The sequence below is a fragment of the Amblyomma americanum genome, chromosome 3, assembly GCF_052857255.1.
Source record: "Amblyomma americanum isolate KBUSLIRL-KWMA chromosome 3, ASM5285725v1, whole genome shotgun sequence".
NCBI classification, from domain to species: Eukaryota; Metazoa; Arthropoda; class Arachnida; order Ixodida; family Ixodidae; genus Amblyomma; species Amblyomma americanum.
This window is the reverse complement of record NC_135499.1, coordinates 6,277,918-6,305,499: the sequence shown is the minus strand read 5'-3', so window position 1 is coordinate 6,305,499 and position 27,582 is coordinate 6,277,918. Positions and strand designations below refer to the sequence as shown.

The 27,582-nt window shown below is 46.1% G+C and overlaps 1 protein-coding gene across 1 annotated transcript in view; it reads right to left on the bottom strand.

Annotated features, from left to right (window-relative positions):
* The window catches only part of LOC144123077 (uncharacterized), a 114,674-nt gene that overhangs the window by 50,770 nt on the left and 36,322 nt on the right, over nt 1-27,582 (bottom strand). The window contains exon 3 of the mRNA XM_077655981.1: nt 10,837-11,278. Within this exon, the coding sequence (XP_077512107.1) occupies nt 10,837-11,278 (442 nt within the window). The remainder of the gene's footprint in view (nt 1-10,836; nt 11,279-27,582) is intronic.

Here is a 27,582-nt window from a genome sequence, read left to right as displayed (position 1 = left end):
TTTAGTGAATACAGATGCGAAGGCAGAATTAAATATGTTAGCGCACTCAACGTCCGAAATAACACGTCCAGAATTGTCAGGCAGAATAACAACGCGCGAAGATTGGGAATTTAGAAGCTGCCAGAATTTAGTCGGGTTATTTGTAAGTATATTTGGCAAGTCGATATGATAAAAGGAACGTTTAGCGTTTTTTAGTGCGACCAAATACGCCTTTTCAGCACGGTAATACTTTTCCCATGCGCAGTCTGCTCTGCTCAGTTTGGCACTTCTGAAGAGGCGTTTCTTTTTATTTTCTAATCTTCCAAGAGTCTTGGTGAACCATGGTTTGTGGTGGTTAGCGCGGAAGCTGCATTTGGTGATATATTTGTTAGTCAATTCATTCATTTTGTGTTTAAACACTGACCAGTTTGTGTGCATATCTTGTTCGTCAAATGATTCCTGATAAGATGGAAAAAAAGGCCTCCAATTCCGCGTTGAAGGCCTCATAGTTTCCTTTGTTGTAAAGAGAAATTGTTTTTTGAGAAGTTTGTTTTGTCATTGGAGAGAAGTAAAAGCATGCATGAGTAACTTTATGATCGCTGATTTCACGGAGGTAAGTGATAACGTTGAAGCTGTCGGGGTAGCTAGATAGTATGAGGTCAAGAATGTTAGCAGTATCTCCGCCGATGCGTGTAGGCTGTGTTACTAGTTGCGCTAGGTTAAAGTTTAGGCAGACATCCATAAATTCACGGGATTCATCCTGTCTAAAACAGGTTGATGAGGAGTAGACCAATTTATGCCAGGATAGTTGAAATCTCCAAAAAGGAGGATGTGTGCCTTAGGGTGTCTAGATTTAAGTTCGTTTAAAATGTTCCGCAGTTTACGGGGGAATTCGGGACTATTATGAGGGGGTCTGTAACAAACTCCAATTAATATAGATACTGGTGTGGCTCGGCAAAGGAGCCATAGTATTTCGAGGTCTGATGTGATGTTCATGTGGGAACACTGTAACTGATAGCTTGTAGCAATAGCAACAAATTATGACCGCGAGAGCTGTGAATCGTAACTGATTCACAAATTTAACACAGTCTCGAGCGGCATTAACGAAACAGTAGGCCGGCTACCGTGCTTACACACTCAATAGATGTAACAAATAGTTATCCCAGACTCCTAGAAAAATAATTATCCCAGACTATCCCAAATAATTATCCCAGACTCATAGAACGGGCGGCAGCATGCATAAAAAGCATAGCTTCCGACGTGTTTTCCTTTTTTCACTTGCATTGTCCCACATTTACTGCTATTTTCTTTCCCCTTTTTATTATTATCATAATCTTGTATTGTCGCGCATTGTATTATATTGTCCCCCATTTGCTGTTATCCCCCCTCATTTTTTTGCTGTCATGTCGGTCTTCGCTTCATACATTGATGAACTGCCGTGGTGACCATTACATTGTTTACTCTGAATGGTCATTTGTCTTGCGGTAGATTGTACTTCCGACTCATTGCAGTTCGTTTCTGGTGTTGGATTTATTGTTAGCCTCGTCTTTTGGCTGTATCTGTATGCGTGTGTACGGAGTGCCCTTCTAAGGATTGATTAGGAACTTGTATTTTTTTATTTCTCTCGTGTTGCCACAACCCTTGTCTGAATGGATATTTCCAAGTCTTGTACAATGGCTCTTCTTTCCTTTTTTCCCCTAATTTTCTTTTTTTCTTATTCTTTTTGTCTTTGTGTTTTTGTTTCATTTTTTTCTCTTTTTTAGAGGCCTCGTTGGCAGTCCTCTTTATCCCCCTCCCTTCCCCCCTACCAGTTCCTCTGGAATGTTGCCTTCGGCATGTACAGGGGTCAAGCCCTTCACGCTTGTCACCAAAATCCGCCCTCCCCGCCTTTCCAAGGCAGCCCTGAGGTGGTGGAAAAGAATCCCCCCCCTTTTTTTAATGTCCTATTTTGTATTCTCTCGTGTTGCCACCACCCTTCTCTGAATGCATATTACCAAGCCTTGTACAATGGCTCTTCTTTCCTTTTTTCACTACTTTCTTTCTTTTTTTCTTTTTTCGTCTTTTTTTCTTTATTAGAGGCCACGTTTGCATTCCTCTTTACTCCCCCTCCCCCCCCCCTACCAGTTTCTCTGGAATGTAGCTTCCTCCTTGTACAGGGGTCGAGCCCTTCACGCTTGTCACCAAAATGCTGAGAGGAGCGATACCTCGACGGCCTTTCCAAGGCAGCCCTGAGGTGGTGGGAAAGAATCTCCCCCTTTTTTATATTTTTATTATCTTAATCTTTTTATTCTTTTGTTATTAAAAAAATCGGCCCCTTGGGAGCACCTGCATTCAGGTTAGGAGACGCCTTCTTAGATTGTCACCGATTCTCTCTCTTCCTTTGTTAAAAAAAATGTTCTACCTGGTCACCTACATTCAGGTTAGGAGACGCCTTCTTAGATTGTCACCGATTCTCTCTCTTCCTTTGTTAAAAAAAATGTTCTACCTGGTCTCTTCCCTCCCCCCCCCCCCCCCTTAGTGTTTTGAACTCGTGCTTTGCTGTAAACTTGTAAACTTTGTACCTCGCGCACGCTTTATAAAAACTGCGTGTTTCAAACGCTGTACTACACTCGAAAAAGGCTGGTCCTCCAGCCGAAACGTCGTGAATTAAATCCTGTTATGTTTCTTCAATTCTTGGTGATTTTATATTATATTGACCAAATGAGCTGCCAGAAATCACTTTTGATATATATATATATATTGCCACAGTACCAATGAATCCAGTGGCGCCATACTGCGGCCGAACTGTTTTAGATAGCACTTGCCGTGCCTTGCGCACACTAGGGGCTAGAGGTTTTTATCTTCTTCCTCGCTCGAGCTCCCCGCTGTCTTGCTCGCCCAGCACGCTTAATTAAACCTGATTTGAGTGCTTCGACCGTTTATCAGTGACATATTTGGTGGAGCCGCTGGGTAACGGTCCATGTACGCTGACCACGAGGACACTCTTGACGTCAGTTCCCAACGCGTGGCTACAATACCAATCCACAAGGCGAGCCGCCGCCTGCGAGGCCTACAACCAGAGTTTGGTCAACTCGCAAGATCAGCAAGGGCCATGACGTCCGCTACGGCTAGCCAGACAAGTCAGCTTTCCGGGAATGCCCCGCCGTTCGTCCTTCACACACCTCGGTCGCCCCCATCATTCCACGGTGAGAGGTTTGAGGACGTCGAAGACCGGTTGGCCAGCTTTGACCGTGTGGCGGGCTTCAACGAGTGGGACGGCGAGCGCAAATTGCGGAACGTGTACTTCGCTCTACAGGACTCGGCCAAGACGTGGTATGAGAACCACGAAGCTTCCTTCAATAACTGGGAGATCTTTCGCCGAGAGCGCTTAGCCACGTTCAGCACCAGCGAACGAAAGGAGAAGGCTGAAATCGCCTTGCAATCGAGGTCGCAGCAGCCGAACGAGAGCGTCGCGATGTTCATTGACGACATGACGCGGCTCTTCAATCGCGCCGACCCTGCTATGCTTGAGGACAAGAAGGTACGCCACTTCATGCGCGGCGTCAAAGAGCAATTGTTTGCCGGACTGGTACGTGACCCGCCAAGAACGGTGGCCGACTTTGCCAAGGAGGCAACAAGCATGGAGCGTTCTCTGCATGAACGGGGCCGCGCACTACGGCCGTCAGGCTAGTGTAGCAGCCGCTCACCACTATACGCCCTTGTTGCTACCTACTGAGGAGCTTCGAGAGCTTGTCAGGAGCCTGGTGCGTGAAGAACTCGAGAAACTTCGCTTCGAAGCTCCACAGGCCAGCGTCGCTGCCATACCGGACGTGGTCCGAGATGAAGTCCGCCGAGCTGTTCAGTCGCCACCAGCTCCCCAGCCAGAGCCCTATGTGATGGCATACAGTCAAGCACTACAAAGTAGTACTGGGCCATTGAGACAAGCCTTTTCCCCCGTCACTCCTGTGCCTTCACCGCGGTACCCAACTGCAGCTGTACCCGTCGTAGCGCAGGAGCCCCTGTCCACCATGAGCAAAGCGCGCGTTTGGCGTACGCCAAACAACAGGCCGCTCTGCTACCACTGCGGGGAGGCCGGCCACATCCTCCGCCACTGCCCCTACTGCAGAATGGGCTTAAGGGGGTTTTCACCTGACGCACCTCGACCACGCTATGGAGAACGGCCGCGGGACATCGAGCAGTATCTGCCCGATAATGTGCAGCCAACGACCTCGCGGCGACGCCAGTCTCGGTAGCCATCCCCAAGGCGGTTTTCTTCGCCAAGCCGCCCGTCTTTTTCTAGCCAGTTTAGAGGCGCGTCCCCTTATCGGGGAAACTGAAGACGGCGTCCGCCGGGGGTAGGGCCGCTGCTATTGCATCATGTCAAGAGCCTCCACCCGACGATTCGCGCCTACGATCCGACCGACGACGACCTCACCCGACGACCTCAACGACAACGACGTGTTGCGACCGACTGGTGTCTGCCGAAATCCCAGTAATCGCTGATAATCGCGTTGTGACCGCACGTGTGGATACCGGCGCTGATTTTTCTGTAATGAGCAGTTGTTAGCCACGGCCCTCAGAAACGTTCTGACCCCTTAGTCTGGACAGCAGATCCGCACCGCCGGCGGCCATGTGATTACGCCAATTGGCGTCTGCACGTCACGAATCCAGATCCGCGGTGCTACTTTCTCTGGTTGCTTTGGGGTTCTGCCCGAGTGTTCCAAAGACCTGATACTTGGTTTGGATTTCCTTCGGGAGTACGGTGCTGTCATCAACCTTCAGGAGCTTGTCATGTCATTTTTCACTCAACCCCCTGTTGACGGCGATCCCGAGCCACGCGGGACTACGTTACGCGTCTTTGACGACCACGTATTAATCCCGTCGAGAGCTAACATGTTTGTTACCATAGATTGCGACAACATCACTGGAACTCGTGGCATCGCTGAAACCAACATGTCGCTGCTCCTTGGTCGGCAAGTCTGTGTTGCTCGCGGAATTGTTGAGCTGAACAATGGCCGAACTGAGCTCTTGGTAACCAATTTTGGCTGTGAACCTCAGTGTTTGTCCGGAAGAACAGTCATTGCTTATTTCGAAGAACTCGGCGACTTCGCGGGACAGCACGCTTTGTCCGAAGCCTCGGCATCAGTGGAGGCACCGACCACTCCCATAAAAACTGACGTGAACCCGAACCTCCCGTCTAATCAGAAACGCTGCCTCGAAAGCGTTATCCAGTGTTTCTGTGAGTGCTTCGCCCCGACCTCTAAGGTTAGGCAGACACCGCTCACAAAGCACCGAATTATAGTCGACGCCAACTAGCGGCCGTTATGTCAGCCCCCTTACCGGATCTCTTCAAAGGAGCGTGATGCCATTCGCCGTCAAGTTCAAGAAATGCTCCAGGACGACGTGATACAGCCGTCGACGAGCTTGTGGGCGTCGCCTGTTTTCTAGTAGCAAAGAAAGATGGAACCCTACGGTTCTTCGTTGATTACCGACGTTTAAACAAAGTCACAAAAAAAGATGTTTATCCTCTCCCGCGCATTGATGACTCCCTGGATCGGCTGCGCCACGCCAAGTACTTCTCATCGCTAGATTTACGCAGCGGCTATTGGCAAATCGAGGTGGACGAACGCGACCGGGAAAAGACAGCCTTTATTACACCGGACGGTCTGTACGAATTCCGGGTGCTCCCTTTCGGCCTGTGCTCGGCTCCTGCAACCTTCCAGCGGATGATGGATACCGTTCTTGCCGATCTGAAATGGCAGTCCTGTCTCGTGTACTTGGATGACGTTGTCATCTTCTCTGATATGTTCGAAGAGCACCTGAGACGCCTGCGCGCTGTGTTCGAAGCAATTCGGTCGGCCGGTCTTTCCCTGAAGCCCGAAAAGTATCACTTCGCTTTCGAAGAGTTGAAGATTCTGGGCCACATCGTGAGTGCTAAAGGGGTTAGCCCCGACCCCGATAAGACACCCGCCGTGGCTGCTTTTCCTGTGCCCACCGATAAGCGAAGCGTGCGCCGCTTTGTGGGTCTCTGCGCCTATTATCGGCGTTTTGTGCAGAACTCCCAGATCGCTGAACCCCTTACCCGCCTCAAGAAAGATTCCGAACTGTTTTTTTGGGGCCTGGAGCAACAGAAGGCCTTTGAAGACCTCCGAACTCGTCTCCAAAGTACGCCCATCCTTGGACACTTCGACGAGTCGGCCGCCACTGAACTGCACACAGACACCAGCAACATCGGCTTCGGTGCGGTCCTTTTGCAGTGGCAGATGGTCTCGAACGCGTAATCGCATACGTTAGCCGCACCTTGTCAAGATCTGAGGCAAACTATTCCACCACCGAAAAAGAATGCCTGGCCGTTGTGTGGGCAGTGACCAAACTCCGTCCGTACTGATATGGCCGCCCTTTCAGGGCGTCAGCGACCACCACTCGCTCTGTTGGCTGGCGAACATCAAAGATTCCTCGGGACGGCTTGCACGCTGGAGCCTTCGATCTCAAGAATTCGATGTCACCATGGTCTATAAGTCTGGTAGGAAGCACAGTGATGCCGACAGTTTGTCTCGTGCTCCTATCGAGGACCCCCGAGCTGACCCCGATGACGATTCAGTTTTTCTTGGCGCCATCTCCACGTCCGTTCTGATTCAACACCAAAAAGACGACAGTGAGCTACGGCCCCTCATTGAGTATCTCGAAGTAAGCGCTCAGTCTCCCCCACGAATCTTCTCACGCGGACTGTCGTCGTTCTGTTTACGCGCCGGCATCCTGTATAAGAAAAATTACAGCCCGACAGAAGCTGTGCATCTGCTCGTCGTGCCTACGGCTCTTCGCGACGAAGTCCTGCAGGCGTGCCATGATGACCCATTTTCTGGTCACCTGGGTTTTTGTCGAACTTTCGCACGAATACGGCAAAAGTACTATTGGCCCAGGGTTGCTGCAGTTGTGAAGCATTAAGTAAGAACTTGCCGCGAGTGCCAGCGTCGCAAGACGCCGCCGACTAAGCCAGCCCGCCTACTGCAGCCTATTGATCCGCCTCAGGTCGCCTTCCATCAACTCGGCATGGACTTACTCGGCCCAGTGCTGCCCAATTCGTTCGTTACGCTGAGGCCACCCGCCAACTAGCAAGAGAGCGCATCCGGCACCAGCAAGTTCTCGACGCCCGGCGCTATAACCTCCGCCACCGAAATGTGCGTTACCAGCCCGGCGAACAAGTTTGTGTGTGGAGCCCAATCCGCATGCGTGGGCGCTCCGAAAAGCTTCTACGGCGATATTCTGGCCCCTACGAGGTGCTCCGCCAAGTCAGTGAGGTGAACTATGAAGTTCTCCCCAGGGAACAGTTCGCTCCTCTAGACGGCCGACCCCCGAAGTCGTCCATGTCGCACGGATGAAGCCGTACCACGCCCGCTAGCTCTTCAGGCGTGTTTACACCAACCGCCGGAACATTCGCCGTCCCTTGCCTTCCTGCTTCTTATTGTTGCGGCACCGAGTCGTTGCCCTTCAGAGCGGAGGAGTAATGCCACAGTACCAATGAATCCAGTGGCGCCATGCTGCGGCCGAACTGTTTAAGATAGGACTTGCCGTGCCTTGTGCACTCTAGGGGCTAGAGGTTTTTATCTTCTTCCTCGCTTGAGCTCCCCGCTGTCTAGCTCGCCCTGCACGCTTAATTAAACCTGATTTGAGTGCTTCAGCCGTTTATCAGTGACTGTGTGTGTGTGTGTGTGCGTGTGTGCGTGTGTGTGTGTGTGTGTGTGTGTGTGTGTGTGTGTGTGTGTGTGTGTGTGTGTGTGTGTGTGTGTGTGTGTGTGTGTGTGTGTGTGTGTGTGTGTGTGTGTGTGTGTGTGTGTGTGTGTGTGTGTGTGTGTGTGTGTGTGTGTGTGTGTGTGTGTGTGTGTGTGTGTGTGTGTGTGTGTGTGTGTGTGTGTGTGTGTGTGTGTGTGTGTGTGTGTGTGTGTGTGTGTGTGTGTGTGTGTGTGTGTGTGTGTGTGTGTGTGTGTGTGTGTGTGTGTGTGTGTGTGTGTGTGTGTGTGTGTGTGTGTCGCCTAAATTATACTCCGCCTACTTATAAAATTAACGATACTGCCATTATTTCCGCTAACTCTTTTAAGTATCTTGGTATTAACCTCGCTAATGACTTATCATGGTCTTGCCACATTAACCACATAATAACCTCATCAAATCGAGCAGTTGGGTATCTCCGGCGTAACCTGCGTAATACCTTCTTCCTTAAAACTACTAGCTTATAAAACATTTGTGCGACCTAAAATTGAATACGCTTGCGCAATATTTGACCCCCATCAGTCTAACCTTACCTCAGCCCTTGAAACTGTTCAGAATCGGGCCACTCGCTTTATTCTTTCAAACTACTCGCGATAGTCTAGCATATCCGCCTTGAATTTCTAACTAAAACTTCCTTCTCTCGCTTCCGTCGCCGAATTTCACGTCTCTGCCTTTATTACAGCTTTTCCATTGTTCACCTCGTGACAGCAAACTCATTCTACCAGTACGTCGAACACCCCGCACAGGCCATCCAAACAGCGTCACCCGCATCGTGCCCGCACTACTGCTTTTCAGAAATCATTTTTTGTTCACACAGCTCGCGACAGGAATGACCTTCCCTCCGACATAGCACTAATCCCTGATCCAGCCTATTTCAAGACTGCCATCGAGCAAGCCATGCCATCGTCTTGATTCCCATGTAACATTCATCGTTAACCGCTGTTCTTGCGCCCACTCCTCATGTAATGTCCCCTCAGGGACCCTTGAGGTTCAAATTAATAAATAAAAAAAGTGTGTGTCTGTGTGTGTGTAAATGTTTAACATTTACCCTTTCTTTTTCTCTTTTCCTCCTTTTTCAACATCCTCTTCTCTATTCTCTTCTTTCACCCTCACATGGAGTAGCATGCCAGGCCGACAATCAGGCAGACATATTCTGTTACATTAAAGTCCCTCCTCCTCCTCAACGTTTGGCTATCTTGGCTGCAGTATTTCCAACGCTGTTTTGTGCGCAGCAGTTCGATTAAGTTTGGAGCCGTTAGTTGAACAAATAAGCTGGCGATATGTCTTAGCAGTACAGTTCAGTGGGAAAATTGTTAATGCTTCGTTGTGGCAAAGAGCCCAGAAGACTAGATACCATAAAAGAGAGTACACAAGGACCGTTTTGGCTACTTCTAGTCTTTCGTCGCCTGTGCTTTCTGCCATTATGAAAAGATGGCGGTCGACCGAAACACTTCGTCGGCAGACTCGGTGGCCCACCGCCATTGTTCAGAAACCACGCGGAAGATAGCTGACTGGCTATTTTAATCTATAACTTTGGCTAATAAAATGAATGTAAACACACCACAGCACAAAGCAGCATCGGAAATGCGGCAGCCAAGATAGCCAAGCGGTGAAGTGGAACGTGTTCCTGCCTGATTGTCTTGGCTGCGTGTGATGCCTAATTGCGGTGAGGTTTGTGATGTCTAAATTAAAAGCTCAAAATTTGCCGAGAAATTGCAGTGCCTAGAAGTTAAGTATGGAATTAATATTCGAAGTTAGAAGCACCAAAATACGAGTACTTCTCATCCACCTGGACATTGTGAGATTACGTGATCAGGTCGAGCTCGCTTTAGCGGAACGTGTCCTGCAACTGACGCCGACGGCCGCCACTCAGTTCAACGTCACCGCGAAAGCCGACCGTCCGTGCAACATGGAGTATCCTTGCTGAACACTACGGTATTGGCAAGTAGTGACGGAAGGAGTAAACCGGTGTGTGGCCAGATAGCGTTGTCGTCCTGACGGCCTTCCGACCGGTCACACATAACGTATTGTTACGCCGATTACGCTGCGTGGAGCGATGCTGCGCGCAGGGTAGAAGAGAATGAGGTTGAAGCGTGTGAACTCGGGCTGTGGTTAGCCAGGCGTTGGCCGTTCCCTGTTCTCATCGATTTTCTCGCTCATCTTGTAAATAAACCCATCCTCGAAACAACATGGTGCAGCATGCCAAGTGTCCCTGGTTTATAGGCAGAATCACGACGGAGCAGACGCTTGGCCGGACCCTCGCCTGACTGAGAAGCCAAGGCAATTAAGCTACGACGGAGAAGGACACTCTTTTCACACAACTGGAACGGCTCCCAACCCAGGCCGCGAACATCAGGCACCAGTCAGTTCCTGGCCGCACCAGCGAAGGCAAAAAGTTTTCCGGCCTAATTGATAAATATGTCGAAGATTGGCTGACACAGTAAGCAAGTATAATCGCTGGTACTCAGCCATGCAGCTCGCAAACGTAGTCCTTTTTTTGGCCGGCACAGCGCTACTGTTGTTGGAGAATCACGGATACATACTATCTGCGTGGGACAGGTTTGTGGACAAGATTACTAAGTGCTTTGGAGACTTTACATCTGGTATTATACCACTCCCTTCCAACAATAAAAGCATTTATTGTCGGAAGGGAGTGGTATTAGGACTGCCGGCCTGCCTACACGATGGTCGTGCACAGTAAGCAGGGGAAGGGAGGCAGTGCTGCGGAGTGCGCAACAGGTTGAGACTGGCAAGGTTATGAAGATTGCTTGGACAGTTCGCGGCACAAGCCATCGCAATGGGAGTGTATACTCGCCTCTCTTCTTCGTTCTATCTAACCTCGGAGAAGTAGGCAACCAAAAAAGCCTTATACGTACTGTTTTCTATACCAGCTTCTAGACCGAGCTTGAAAAGTAATGCAGTCGATTTCTTAGATTCCACGATACCCCCACAAAAACCGCGCGTGCTGCCGTTGTCGAATCGTGGGTCATGAGCGCCTATCCGCCGTGCACGGCTGAGCAAACATTACGAACGCCAGCTATGGCGGCGATACGCTCCCGTTGGCGTGCCCATACCCTGTGGAAAAAAGCTCTGCTCTCGCCTATGCCTCACCTGCTGCCGTTGTCCACTACGCCGTAGGCGTAGTGCGAGTAGTACTTGACAAAGTCCCTGCGTGCGAATGCGACCAGCTCCTGCTTGGCGTCCCCCATCCGAGTCATGGTGGCACCCTCGAGCTCGGCGAGTTTCTCCAAGTAGCGCGTGAAGTCGGACTCTCGCTCAGCCTGCAAGAAGCAGCGCGCGCCGCCGAAGTGGGCGCTGCTCTCCAGGTCTATCCTGACGCCCAGGCCCAGGTCGGCCGACGGCGCGCCCGGCACTTTCCACCTCTTGCACAGCAGGAAAAAGATGGCCACCGTGAGAATCCAGCCCAAAAAGATGGCGAAGGGCGACCGCGTCCAGTAGTGAAGTCGCTTGGAGAAAAGTGCGCCCAGCCGCTGAGAGGCGCTCGGAGCCGTGGTCACCCCTGTGCACGACGCCGCGGACGCCTGCAGCCAGGCTGCAGACCAGCAATACGCATTAATTTACCGTTGTGGTTGGGCACTCGCATGTTTCATGGACGCCTCAAGTAGACAAGATGCATGCTAGTGCATGCAGATCTGTTGGCATGCTGTACAAAATTAGGTACCTGCTTCCTGTCTGGCTTAAGCGCCGGTTATACTACGCCCTTGTTCAATCACATTTCAATTACTGCTTACTAATCTGGGGCTCTACTGTCAAGTCTAACCTTGGCAAATTGATCCTTCTTCAAAAACGAGCTATGCGATGCATCGAAAACCTTGAGTGGCTGGAACACACGGCCCCGGTGTTCCTAAAATGTAACGTCCTAAAAATAAATCATTTCTATGAGCTGAAACTTGCTGCTCATATTAGGAAAGAAATCATGCGAAATCCTTCAGTGTTAACTAACTTGAGCTAGCCCAGTACTAGACGGTATAACTTTCGAAAGAACTTCTTTAGACTGCCAGCCATAAGAACGAGCTATGGTAAACAAACGCTTTCGTATTTAATCCACAACTTTATAAATACACACCCACCTCTTCTTGACATATCACAGCAATTTAGAGCACTCAAAACGTTCAAAAATGCCTTCGAAACGTACATACTGTCGAATTCAAAGCTTTAAACATACATGTTTTGAGCACCAACTAAACTTTATGTTGGATGTTATTTTTTTTATTGCATTAGCACTTGTATAATGTTGTAATCCTTTGTACATTTCTGTGCACTGTACGGGTGACAGGGTCTTCGTCTGGCAGAGAGCATTTGCCTTTTGCTCTGTCATCCTAGACCGTCTGTGTCTGAAAGAATGTTACAAATAAATAAATAGCTGGTAGTTTAACATCGTAAATCAGCATGTCCGTTATGCCAGATGATGTAGTTGTGCAAACGGGTGCTGACACCGCACAGCACAGAGGCGATTTTGCCTTTGGCTTTTATCGAAATGCGGTCGTGATGAGAACCTGCGTTCTTGGGCTCAGCCCATGACACTAAGCAACATCGGCGGGAAGACGGGCACTTGTAAAATATGGCACTATTAAAAACATTAAAGACTAAAACTAAACAAGCGATCTGATGTGAAATAAATAGCCATTAACTTTCTTGTCATTTTATTCCAGCCCGATACAATAATATCATATTTGCAAGATGAGTTGTTGGGCAAGTTAGTTAATTGTAGCGTTAGTTTGCGCTTGTCCCGTCTTTCATGTGGGTGTCTCTTTGGCGCAACCCATATTTACGCAACATCAGTCTGGTATGCTGCATTCCTGAATCTCTTGTTTGGTTCGTGTAACCTTTGGTTAACCGTGAATCGACAGGATTTCGATGACGCTGACATCAAAGACGAAACAAGAATGCCCGTCTTCACCGTTTCCTGATGGTGCGATTTTTGGTTCAGCAGTAATTGCAGCTGGTTATCAACCGGGGCATTTCTCATAAACTGTAGCCCAAGTGCGCTTGCTTTTAACAATTGAAGAATATCAGTCATGTGCCTGAAGAACTTGTTTTTCAGAAAAGATCAGAAAATGGCAAATGTTTCGAAAAATGCGTGATGACAACCCCCAGAGGCTGTGTGGGAGTGCAAAGATAAAAAAGGACAGAAAATGCAACCTAGTCAGCCTCGGCGCCACTCTTGAGCCAGTACACAGACCCGACATTAGTGTATGAAGTTTGCCATCTCAAACAAACGCAGACTTACATTGTTGGTTGGTATGGCGTACGAGTTCCAAATCAAGTATGAAAAATATTTCTCTCTTGCAAAAGAAAGGCCTTCGTTTCATTTACAAACTCTCGAAATATGATTCTGTTTCAGGATACTTAAGAGAAAGAGAAATACTAAATATTAGAGCCCTCTATAAAGCAGCGGTTCTGGCACCAGGAGGCTGTTGCGGCTCTGACGTCTGACTCCGAACGGTCTCCACAGCTGCCCATATCAAGCAGTTTGTACAGGAAGAGGATGCGCGTCAGCTCTGTCTAGTCGACGTGAGTTCCGGCGCCGCCTCACCTCTGGTGCCGAAGATGATGCTGGTGTTCTGAGACCAGGTCGCAGAAGCTCTTACAGCTTTGGCTGAAGTCCCATCTGCCTTTCCCTTGACGTACGCCGGAGCAGCGGCTCAGTACAGCCAACCCACTCCTGTTGCGGCGTCGTAGACGTAGTACGCCACAGTGTCTGCACGCTCTCGGCATTTCGCGTTTCCACGCTGTCAGCCCATCCTGCTCCCGACAGCGGCTCCGCTAACGGCTCCGATTCGACTTCCCTCACCGCAACATTACAACCCTCGGGGCACAGCGGGCAATCTGCCTTTAGTGGTCTCCCCGGCCGCGCCCCATTTTTGTCCTCGCCGAAATTGTTGCCCCTCCTGACGCTGTCGCTTTTGTCTGCTCACCTCAGCCGCTTCGCTTTGCTCCATTTCCGGACGACTAGCATCCAAATACGACACGTCGCCGTTCGCTGTCACCTATATGCCGTCGCCCTACATCCGCTGATGAGGAAAGTTGCGCAGTTCCTGGGGGAAGAGCTGCGTACTCATCGAAAAGCTATTTCTGCTGAAAAACAACAAACTCGCCATGAGTTCCGATGTTAACCTTGCACCCCTTGCAACTCGTCCCACAAGACATGATTATGCACATTCTTTAACGCCGTATCAAACTAAAATTAATGCCTTTAAATATTGTTTTTATCCACACACTATCGAGGAATGGAACAAGCTGCCTTCTGATGTCATCATGTCCATTGATTCCATTGGCAAATTGATGTCGTCTACCTCATAGTCGTGTTTCGTGTTTATGCGTTTTATTGTAAGAGTTGAACATGTCTTAGTGTATTTTCTTTATGTTTCGCGCGATGAATTGATATTCAAAATGCTGTATTTTTTTTCGCCTCTCCTGGTAGGGCCCACTTAGGGCCTGCAGTATTTGGTAAATAAATAAATAAATAAATAAGTTTGAAAAAGACTCGTATTGTGCCAATTCATAAAAAAGGGGACAAGTTACTCGTAACTCATTACCGACCGGTATCTATTATCTCTACATCCTGTAAGCTTCTAGAACACATCCTGGCCCGCTTAATAATTGACTTTTTAAATTAAAGTAAGATTCTGTCACCTTTTCAGCACGGATTCAGGAAGGGTATGTCGACCATCACTCAACTAGTTATGACTATTGATGATTTTCTTAGAGTGCTGGATAACTCGGGACAGATTGATGTTCTTTTTTTGTATATGGATAAAGCTTTTGATAAGGTGCCACATTCAAAGCTCCTTTATAAATTACAGTTACTTGGTGTTTCGTTTTATATTACTGAATGGTTTAGAACATATTTAAGCGGTTGAACTCAGTGTGTTGACGTGAATGGTACTCTTTCTGAATCCCTTCCTGTTACTTCCGGTGTTCCCCAGGGTAGTGTGTTAGGACCTTTGCTGTTTTTAATATATATAAATGATTTATTAGATACCATTCCTCCGTCTGTGTCAATAAGATTGTTCGCACATGACTGCTTTGTATATAAAGAAATAACATCATTGGAGACCATCAATTGCTTCAAGAATCTTTGCTCAAAATATGTCACTGGTGTAAGGAATGGAACATGGATATAAATATAGATAAGATTGTACTTCTCAGAGTTACGAGAAAAAAAATGTTAGTCTTTTTCAATATTGCCTTCATCACAGCCACATTAGAGAGGTTTCACAATATCTAGGAATTACTCTTAACAACCGGTTAACCTGGGGCACTCATATTTCTGAGATATGTTCAGCCACTTTCGCTAAGCTTTGTTTATTGAGACGTAAATTAAAACATACTCCTAAATATATTAAGCTTTTGGCTTACAAAACAGGTCCAAACTTGAATACGCTTCTGAAATTTGGGACCCGCACACCAAGAAAGATATCTATCAATTAGAGCTCATCCAGAGGAAGGCAGTACTTTTCATTTTTCATAAATACAGAAGGTCTGACTCTGCAACACAGCTCATGAAAGACAATAACGTTCCGTTGCTCCGTACACGCAGAAAAATTAGCCGTATTTCTTGCCGTCATAAAATTATAGCTGGTAAGCTTAGCATTTTTCCCCCTTCATTCCTCAGGCACTCCACTGCTCGAAGGACCCACCATAGTAGGGAGCACTCCTTACAGCCTCTTTTTGCCAAAACAAACGCATTTAAGCACAGTTTTTTCCCTCAAACAATAGCAGATTGGAACGCACTCCCTGAATCGGTTTTTAACTCTCCTAACGTGGAAGAGGCGCTAAAAACTTTTTTGCTCAACTAAAAAGGAAGTGACTATTTTTTTTCCTTTTTTAAGCATGTATTTTTTTCTCTTTGCTATGTTCATCTTTTAAGTTTCGTTTTTGCTGTGCGTCACACGCAATGTTTTCACGTGGTGTTGTGATTTGTGTCTTTTCATGCCCCTTCTACTTGGGCCAATGCTGGCCTGCAGTATTTTGAAATAAATAAATAAAGAAATAAAATTTGTTTTCTTTATGTATCAGTGCTGTGCCTGCCGCTGCTGCCCCCGAGAGTGTATAAGGTCCGTCATGTTGCTCTCAGCAACTTTTTCTAAAATCCCCCATAAACTCTATATCTATGTAAACAATGGCAATTCAATTCAATTCAAAATTTCAATGCTCCGCACAAAGAGTGATCTACAAGCTCAATACAAGGAATGGAAACACCAACTTGGACGGAGTGGACACACACGGGCTGGGAATCATAACAGAAAGCAGAGACCCCACTAGGGTGGGAAACAGCTGTCGAGAGACACTATAGCCCTGATTTGACGATCAGAGGAAATATCCCATATCAGGAATGGTCTAACACCAGGGAACAATTCGGAAGTAACCACTGCGTAATTCCAACGCAAATTACACTCACAAAGATTAGCACAATTCAGACAAAGACGAAAATCGCAGATTGGAAAAAATTCCGCGCACAGACAGACAGTGACGCCAGAGGAACTGTGATACTCTCCAAATCGGTAGCGTGACAAATGAGCCTACTGATGAAAGCGACATTGAAGTTTGACATCGCGTTCCCACACAGAAAAGAAAAAAAGAGCAACATCATTGTCCAGTTTCAGTCACGAGCATAGCTTGATACTGCTTTCAGAAAAGCCAAAAAGGAATGCCTGACAAACGATGACCCCGGTCTTGAAGATAAACCCCAGTCTATGTAATGAACACCTCTGCCCAGCGCTGAAATTAAGGCTTCTTGGAATGACCGTCAAAAGGAAATATCCGCACAAATGGAAGTAGGCTTGGACGAGCAATGGGAAGTTTTCGCGAAGCAAGCTGGTTATATGCCTGTCATTTCGATAATGAGGGAGTCTGACGTCGACAAGATCGTTTCCAGCCAGGTGGGCGACTCGACACCTATGGCTGAAACGACTGAATGATGACATTGATTTGTTCCTTTTTTATTTACATGAAGAATAAAGCAGAGGTTGGTGCTGCATAGCGGCTCCGGCTACTCCTTTGCACTAATTCTCAGCAGCCACTTGGTCTAACGATGTACATTTGAACATAACATAACACTAACACAAACAGTACACAACATATAAACATAGTACAAGTGTCAAGAGAAGTAACATTGATGAACAGTACGCAATACATTAAGAGAACACTGTACAACATACATAAGAGAGATGAATAAACAAGGTCAGAAAAGAATGTAATATGCTTATTTGCAGTATACACAGCAAAAGCAAATAACAACGCCTTTAAAGTACTCACTCACAAAACAAAACAGAAAAAAAACGTTTTGTTTGCAAAAAGCAGCAAAATTAAATAACAAATATATTGAAACACTCACGCACAGAGAGATAAGAGCTCTAGCATGCACTTCAATTCTATACTAAGCTAGTATTTTCCAAGAATACCGCTGTCCTCAAGGAACGCCATGGATGCCACAAGTGCTCGCTTTTGTGGTTCATACGTCGGCCCGGGCCTAAAAGCTTTTGTAGACTTAAAGTTCTTTTCTCAAGAGCGTTCAAGTCTCTCTTCAATCGCTATCTGAGGTTGCCGTGCACTCGGAGTGTGAAGTGCTTCGTGTAAGCCGTTCCTAAACGTAAGCAGGGAAGGAGCGTTTCTAAACTTATGCTGATAGATAATGAAATATTAAGCAGCAGCAACCGATCGATGAAGTGCAGATCAGAACCTGTATGGTTTTGCTCAACCCACATCTTTTAGTTCATTTTATTACGCATGGTCTTCAAGATACGGCGCAGTGCACCTCTCGATAACAAAAAGCCAGAAGTGAGGGAATTGGAGTGCGTTTGCCTAGCCACTGCGTCCACCTCAGTGCTTCCAGGCATAAAGCAATGTCCGGGTATCCACTAGAAAACTACAATATGCTGCTTTTTGGTAGCGAGTCTGAATAATTCTTCAAGAACTTCGTATACCACTCTAGCTTTCCATGGCATGGAACTAGCGCTGTCAAAAGCTTTCAGCGCGAGACCGCAGCGGTGGTCAAGTGGTTGAGCATCCGCCTCGCATGCGGTAGGTGCGATGCTCGAACCCTAGTGCCGCCGGGTACCCACAAGTGATACAATGGGTACAAGCTTTCCCCTGCCAGGTGCTTGGCTGCTTTAGGGTGAAATGCTTGGAGAATGGGTCTTTGACCCCACCTTGAGTGATTGTCACGGATCTCCCCGGAGAGCAGTCGGGCCGAAATAATGGATTAGGCAACAGGTGTACCACACACACGCACATTTAATACACCCTACGAGACACACACACTAGCCCACAAAACCAACTAACAAACACAAAACACAGACTATAAATACACACGACCCGGGAACACTGCTACCAGCGTCTACTATTAGCGTTCTACTGTTAGTGGTCGGCGTTCGTGCTCACGGTTGGTTCGGTGCGGCTGCGGCGTTGTATGGATCCAGTAGCCGGCGTCGAGGCGGCGCGTGACGTGCTTGGGCTGGCATGGCTGGCTGCGTCGTATAAGCTCCCGGTCCAAGCACCCGTGGAGGTGATGCCGGTGATGTTGGCATTGGGGGCACCACCCGGATGGGTGGCAAAAGTGCAGTAGCCACCCCTGGCCGTAGCAGGTAGTAGCGTCCTCCGTTGACTCTCCGGAACGGGCTCAGACACGGCAGGAGGTCCACGATGCGAAGCCGTAGAACGCGAGCTCACCGGAGCAGTAGCCGGCGTCGCTCTCTTCCAGCCGAAGTGTCCCTGACCCGCCGGAGCCTCCGCTTCTCTGTTCTTTCCCCGCCGTGCCTTGCTCTCCCTCGCCCTTTTATAGCCTTGGCGTCTGTGCACGTAAGCCTTGTCGTCGTCTTTTCCTTCTTCTCTTCTCCACCAATCATCTCTCTCCACGTCACCGAATGCTTCTCCACCAATCATCTCTCTCCACCTCACCGAATGCTTCTTCTTCTTCTTTATTCTTCGGTTAATCCACATTGCCTTCTTCACGCCTCTTTCCCTCATAATTTTATTTTAGACTCATTAGTATATGTGACAGTGATCCAAAATACCGTGTGCCATGGTGCTCTTTGGCGAGAAATGCACTTGCGCCATAGAAATCCATAATCATCATCAGATTTCAGTGCAGACTGGGAATCGCTAAAGATTAGCCACATACGCGGGCCTCGCACCAAGGAGATGAACTCGAGAGCCAAATAAACAGCGAAGATCTCAGCTGTCGTTCATTCTGTCGCGTGAGCCAGTTTACATGCCCTTCGCTCATTGAGGTGAGGAATCACAAATGCGGACGCTGATGAAGTTTGAAGAAGGAATCGTCAGTACACACATTAATGTAACCGGGATACCGCATGTGTATCTGGTAAAGTTTTAACTTCAGAGCAGCGAATATCATGATGTCACGCTTCCTAATTATCCCTTCGACAGACAACTGTATTGTAGGAGTAACTACAAGCCATGAGAGATTTCCTATGTCTCCTTTTGTTCTCGCAACATAAATCACCAAACGGACTACCCGGAGCTCGGCTTACCTTGTTAAGTTAAATGTAATTTCCCGTTATGTGAATCTGTAATTCACGTAAACGCGCGTTCAGTTGGTGGAAAAGAGAATGACATTGGTCTTCTTTTGAACCTATTTCATGTCAAAGTTGATGTTCTGGTGGTCTCCGAAACATGCTACTTGAGTGGTTCCAAAATGGTGAATTTAGATGGCTACGACAATTAATTTGTAATTCGCCCAAAACTGCGAGGCGGTGGCGTAGCTATCCCTGTAACGGATGCTAAGAAATGTTAGCTGCTGTCTGATTTCAGTCTGGTGACAGATGACTATGAAATCTTAACCATCCATAATGCAAATGACATCATCTTTGTGCTGTATCGGCCCCCGAGTGGGAACATTGTATGATTTTGGGAATTTTATGAATGTTGCCTATACTATGTTTGTGACAATAACCTTCAGTTGATCTGCAGTAGATATTTTTAACATCGACATCTTTGGTGACAGCAGCTCCGCACCTGAAATTAATACAATACTGCTTTCATCTGGTTTCAAAAATTTACGACACCAACCCGTACCACAATATTTAGTAAAAAGGTGTTCGCGCCAAAACAACACACACAGGAAAGACGACGATGCCATGGGCGCTCATTTTAACTGTTTAATGAGGGTGAAAGCACTCGACATATATAGCCCTCCAAAACCCCCTCGCATGTGCACGCGTACAGGGCAACGTGGAAGTAAAAAAGTCTTCTCAGAGTAGGCGCGTTAGAAGCTTCAGCTCAGCCTCGTAAAGGAAAACGGATGTGTCACTTATACAGTTCGGACTTGCTCTCTTGATGTAGATGGCTTCTGATGTTTCACGCGATGCCTGGTGTCTGCCTCCACCAAGAATCCTCGCATCGCGGAAGCGTGGAATACAATCGGTGCAAGTCCTACAGTGATCCACAACTTCCATGTTGCCTTGTACGCGTGCGCATGGGCGGAGGTTTCGGAGGGCTATATATGTCGAGTGTTTTCACCCTCATTAAACAGTTGAAGTGAGCGCCCGTGGTGTCGTCGTCTTTCCTGTGTGTGCTGTTTTGGCGAAATAATCTTTTTATTGTATATTATCCCCAACTAGACCAGCAGTTAAATCTTATATTGTATCACAATGACAATATCTTCAGCACTTGACCTCCTTATAACTAATATTGATACCACTAGTTGCAATGCAGGCACAGTTGCATCTGACATTAGTGACCACTCCAGTTTTCTTTGCATGTCGCAAAACTCATTCAAAACCAGCAAACACAAACAATCCTTTACTGTTCCACAAATTACTCAGTATGGCTTAGAGGCATTTAAACATGACATCATTACACAACAAACTGGTCATCCATGGTTAATAACAATAGTGTGAAGGATGCCTATGAAAAATTCATAAAACTGATCGAACTTCTGTACGCCTCACACTTTCCACTAAAGGTACACAAACCTTCTAAGAAAGCCAGGAAAAAGTTGGTTACTCGTAAGCATTTAACGAGAATTAAAAACAAAAACCGCCTTTAGCATTCGTTCTTGTAAACACGCTTAGAAACGACTTTAAAAGAATTTCAGAAAATCAGGAATGAACTGAATAGTGAACATAGACGACCAAAGTTACCCGAGCAGTTGATGCAGTTGGGCGAGTTGATGTTACCCTGCAGCGACCAAAAGCTGCTTGGAGAGCAATGAATAACGTTCTACGTCGCGAAAGAAAAATTTCTATGCCCGGTACCAAAACAGTCAATGGCAATGAATCGCACGACAAAGAACTAGCAGACTACTTCAAAAGTAACTTATATTATATTATAGAAACCATATTGCTGCAACCAAGGGATGAATGCGAAGTTTAAAGTGCTTTAATGCGCCTTCGAAATAGACTACTTGCAGATAATGCAAAATGGCATTCCTCTGGACCAGTTGGTGTGATTCCATCTTTGGGCCAGCGTGAACTTTTGGACGCACGAATGTAGAGAGAGACATTGAAACACGAAACACCAGATAAGAGCAGATAATACCGCAACATGGCCACGAATTATTGACCGACATCTGTTCTTCCAGTCTTCTCTAAGGAAATTGAAAAAAAATTATGTTTACACGCATAACTAAATTCTTCGACAAAAGAAACATTATCACAGATCCACAATATGGGTTCAAAAAAAGTAGCTCAGAAGAATCCGCTTCGTTAGCACTAAAAAAATTACCTTATAATATTGAAAAGATTATGCTTACTGTTCCTGATTTTGCGGATTTCAGCAAGGCATTAGAATGCCTTCAGCACAACACCCTTCTTAATAACCCGCCGTGTTATGATATGCGAGAAAATTATTTATCCCTAGCTGCTTGAATTTTGTCGGAACCACAGGACTCAGTGTGTGTCCATAAACGGGTACATGTCTTCTCAACTACCAATTACACATGGTAAAATGCAAGGTATCATTTTAGGACCACTATTATTTAACACATACGCAAACAACTTTGTAAATATAGATACATCAATACAATGTATAATACATGAAGAAAAAGTCTACGAGAATATGCCTATATGGTTACTGTTGCATATAACAGTGCTCTCAAGCTTATTTCCAATCTGAAGAACAAATCGGCTGGCGGTCCTGATGGCATTCCGTCGAAGGTATTAAAATCCTGCTCACAGGAAATTCCGCATATTAGTAGCTCTGTTTAATAAGTCAATAAATATCATTTCATTACCTGCAGAGTGGAAGGTAGATCACGTCGTTCCTATTCGTAAGAACGGTCGCAACAGTGTGCTACAACACTACAGGCCTATTTCTCTAGCATGCGTATGTTGCAAAACAATCGAACACCTTGTATACAGTGCTGTGATGAAACACCTTCAAAGCAATAATTTCTTTTCGAATGCTAAACATGGATTCAGGCCTCGCTTGTCATGTACGACTCAACTGGTACAGTTCTCCCACGATCTCTTATATTTTTTTGGCCTATGATCTCGAGTAGACTGCATATTTTTGGATTTTCGGAAAGCTCTTTACACCGTTTCCCACGCATTGGAGTTACATAGATTATCTTCTCTCAGTATACAGCCTACAAAAGTGGATTGGATTATAAATTACTTTTGTGGGCGAACAGAGCATGATTTAATAAACGAAACTAAATCAACACATGTCACCGTAACCTCTAGAGTGCCCCAAGGGGCTGTTTTGGCGCCTTTGTTATTTTTAGTCCTTATAAATGACATTGTCGAAAATCTAGAATACAAAGTGAGGTTTTGTGCTGATTATTGTGCCATATACAGGAGCGTAGAAAATGATTGTGATGTCAATAGTTTGCACAACCATCCGAACAAATTCATGCTTGGTGCACTAAGTGGGGCTTGTCTTTGAACAGTGCTAAATGTCAACTTGTGTCATTCAGCCGTAAAGGCTTTCCTGTGAGATCAGTCTATAAATTTCACGGACTATTACTTGAAAAGGTCCAACATTACAAATATCTTGGGGTCTATTTTCCAGAAAATCTAACATGGAACAGACAAATTTAATACTTAAGTTTGAAGTCATCTCTTATGCTAAACCTCGTTAGACGCAATTTTTGTAAAGCCCCCAGAGAGTAAAAGAACAGCATTACATAACAAATGTTCGTCCGGTACTCGATAACGCTTGCGCGGTATGGGACCCTCAAAGCTCTAATCGTATAGAGAACCTTGAACGCGACCATAACCGCGCTGCAAGATTTGTTTCCGGTAATTATAACTTCCGTAGCAGTATTACAATAGTTAAAGAAAACCTTCCTTGGAAAACAGTAGTCCACTGCCGAATAGCTGCAAGTTTAGAAATTTCTTCCGAATTTACTCTGATCTCGCAGGAATAAATAAGAACTTGAACATTTTCCCTCCCCACTTCATCTCTAAACGATGTGATCACGACCTGAAAGTTCATGAAATGCGCTGTCGTACTGATGTCTACAGTAATTCATTTTTCCCGCATGTTCCGCACACTGGAATGGGCTTCCCAAGAGCACTGACGAATGTAAAACGTGTTCTGAGTTTGTCTTTATTGTTACACAGTCTACCGTATATTAATATTATCCCGTTTACTTCATATGACTTATGTCAAGATAACTTATCGATGTTACGTGTTTTGCTACTTTCTTGCTTTTACCAGCTGTGCTTAGCAGTTTCAAGATTTTTTTCACATGTTCATTTATGAAATAGTTTTCCTTCAATTGTCCTCCCTGCAATAATGCCCTTGAGTTGCTGGAGGTAATTTTATAAATAAATAAAACACTGACGACAACACTATACTTATCCCTGGGAGTAATAGCGACAGACTTAAATTCAAGTGCAATGAAATCCGGGAAAGTTTTCCGCACGGTCCAAGCAAAACGCCAGTAAGGTCAATCTTAGAAGACAAAGTCCGTGCTTGAAGTAAACCTATTACAATAAGACGCCCTGTTATTTTTAATTTCACACTATAGATGCTTTTAATGACCATAAAATCAATGGTGTACATTTATTTTTCCTCAAACTTAAGTTGGGATGCACACACTAACTGGTAAAAATTTCGTCGGTAGCATCCATTGTATTGCTTTGTCGTAGGCTGCTCCTATAAAAGTCAAACTTCAGGAATATCAGGCCTTGTTCTATTCATATTTAAACTATTGTTCTCTAGTTTCGTGCACCACAACGCAGACTAATCTAAGCAAACTTGTTTTACAGAAAATGATAATCCGCTACATTGCAAATATCGAACCAATGTGCACTACAAAGTATGCATGCTATTCCTTAAACGTCGTAACAGTAGATAACTTATATACACATATCGATTACTGTGCGCAGCCTACTTTCTTCTACCAGGATCAAAGAATATTTATCATCTGTAGCCGCTCTAATACACCGTACTTCTAATATGCACACAAGATATCCAGATGTTTAATAATAATTAATAATAATAGTTGGTTTTTGGGTAAGGGAAATGGCGCAGTATCTGTCTCATATATCGTTGGACACCTGAACCGCGCCGTATGGGAAGGGATAAGAGAGGGAGTGAAAGAAGAAAGGAAGAAATAGGTGCCGTAGTGGAGGGCTCCGGAAATTTTCGACCACCCGGGGATCTTTAACGTGCACTGACATCGCACAGTACACGGGCGCCTTAGCGTTTTTCCTCCATAAAAACGCAGCCGCCGCGGTCGGATTCGAACCCGGGAACTCCGGATCAGTAGTCGAGCGCCCTAACCACTGAGCCACCGCGGCGGGTCCAGATGTTTGGGAAATTCCAAATTTTCACACAAATTACAAACGCCAATTATGAGCACATAACCTGCCATTAACACTTAACACGTACAAAGACACCAACAACCTAACCCTGAAGCAATTGCATCAGCACTTTGTAAAATTATGAGCCATGGTGTTTAGTTTTCATTTTTGGTACTATATTACTCTGTCCATTGAATATTCGATTCATGTCTTACTGTGATGCATGTGATGTATATTGAATATTCTTCTTTTTTCTACAAAAAACATTGTCTTTGATCGTGTTCTTGCAATTATTTTGTTAAGCATTTAGTATGTATTAGAGTAAATCCTTATATGTATGTTTGCCCTCCGCAACACTGTCTTGTAAAGGCCTCCTTGCCTCCTCCAGCTGCTTATTTAGTTTTAGCCCAGGAGGCCGTCCAGTTTTTCTGGAAAAATAAAGTACAAATGAATGAGAAAAAAATAGTGCATAATGGACATCGAAAAGTGGACCAAGGACTAGGGAGATCCGCGGGGACAACACCAATGAGCTAGAGGTTAACGACGAGTTTCCAATTACAGCATCATTGGGAGGCTCGTCGGGGCTCACCAAAAGATGGAAGAAGCAAAAACATAGCAGGAAGTTAGACTCCGAATAGCTCAAATCAAGAGGGAGACAGAAGACCATACCTAAAGCTTACTTATGGATAATTGGCCCCCTCTTTCCAAGGAAATAAACAGCAACATCGGATGCGCTAAAACATTTCCGCTACCCAAGCACCTCATAGACCCGACGAAGTCCCAGAGAGAACAAAGCAAGACGATAGAGCGTATAACGCACAACTGTCAACGATAGGACGCCCAGATTACAGATTTCCTTTGGTCCAAGTACGTGGGAAGCACGCCGGCGCCGCCCTGCCCCATGGTATATTCAGTGTTAGGGAGCTCGAAGCTCGATGAACCGATAAAACAGCAGAAGGTATACGTGGCTGCCAGGTCATTCACGAGGAACACAGCACCGGGAAAAGATCAAGCAATAAATGCCATGATCACGAACCTCAGTGACGACCAGATGGAAAGCTTGACTAGACTAATAACCGAGCACTGGGAAAGGGGCACAGTCCCAGCGGAGTGCAAACACCCTGAGATTATTGTGATACCTAAACCAGGGAAGACAACCGCATTCGAAAATCTTAGTTCAACCTCACTAGCCTCATGCGTGAATAAACTATACGAGAAAGTGATCAAGACTCGGCTGAGCCACTACATGGAGGACAATGGTCTGTTTCTGGCTACCATGTTTTGGTTTAGAACGGGACTCTCCACACAAGACGTACTGCTTCAAATAACAAATACGGTACTAAGGTAATTCCGGGAACTATGGAAGGCATAATTTTGGATGTGAACCTCAAGGGGGCCATGAAGAACTTCGGCCAAAACGCCATTCTTGGAGAACTGTCGACAACCAACTGTGAGGAGAGGATCTTCGCGTACGTAAAGGCCTTCTTATCTAAGAGAACAGCAAGGATTGCTATCAGCAACATCAGGTCGAAAAGAAGACGACGCCAAACAAAGGGACACCACAAGGATTCATCATATCACCTTTGGTTTTCAACATAGCAATCATTGGATTAACTAGGAGACTGAAATACATCAAACAATAGAACACTCAATTTATGCGGAAACAAAAAGATCTACCGGATAGAACCAAGAAAAACTTCAGAGGGCTCTGGCGGCGGATGAAATCATTCAATTCCCTTTATTCATCGGGATGCAATGCTGGCAAGAAAAATCCGAATTTGTAAGTCTTCACAAAAGCAAACAGGACAGGAGAGTGACAGAAGTGGAAACCGACGGAAAACCCGTAGGAAGTACAAATAAACTTCGCAACGTGGAATGTGAATGCAGGAGTAAGGCAAGCAGGACCATACCATTCAGCTTCTCGAAGAGTCAAAAAAACTAATATGCAGAATTCTCAGCTGGGTTACGAACAAGAGGAAAGGGCGTAAGGAGCGAGAGGCGCTGCGGATTATTTCGGCGGTCATCATACTGGAGATGACGTGCACGCTCCCGTACATACAACCAAACAAAGGGGAAAAGAACAAAATGTAAGCATGCATCAGAAAGGTGTATAAGCAATCGTTGGGCGTGATGATCTGCGCCTCGACCGAGAAGCTGACGAACATAGGGGCGTACAACACCTATTAGGAGCACAGCGAAACTATGCTCATATTTAAAATTGAAAGACTTAACAGAACGACTGCTGGTGGAGTACTAGCGGTAAAGCTGGGATACCCGGCAGAAAACGAGGCCGAGAACAAGACCGACATGGACAGCAAAACATGGTTTTAGGCATAGTAGGAGCGCCAATAAACACACACAAAAGAAGACATAGAAGACAACGAGAGACACGCAAAGACGCTGCAGCGTCTGTGCGTGTCTCTGGTGTCTCGTTCTTCATCTTTTGTGTGCGTTTTTTTTTTGCGCTGCTACTATGCCTAAGATAAGTAACCAACTCGCCCAAGAGCTCGTTTTAGTGAAGCAAAACAAGGAGCACTGTTTTGGTTAAACCGGTGCCCAGAAATGTGGTCCCGAAGAACCACGAAGGACGAAGGGCGGCGAGGTCATCAGAGTTGGACCGGTTCTTAAAGGAGATTTAGCGACGCCATCGCCATCACTTGTGCGGCGCCGCCTCGGCGCGCAACACGTGCTAGCGGCGGCTGCGCGAAGCCACGCATCAAGGAGAATAAAACAGTCTACACCTAGTTCTCGGCCTGTGTGCTTCGTCCGCTTGGCACTCTGTTTAATTTGCACGGGATTAAGTATCCGTCCCTTTACAGAGAAACCGGAGGGGACACTTAAGCTCCGCTTTAAGAGTGTGGCGCGATAGTGTAGTGGGTTAGGCTTCACATTCTGAGCAGTTTGACACCATTGAACGCATTTTTCATTTTCTTTCAAATAATTCAATTAATATTTGTTCAATTACACACTCAAAATTTTCATTGTTAGCACCATCAAGCATTGGCTTTTCACTGTGATCATTTTGACACCTTTTGAACCCCCTCTTTATAAATTTCCTTTTCTATGCATTTAATTGATCAATTAATTACAATGTTTTAATTAACCCATCATCGCCTAT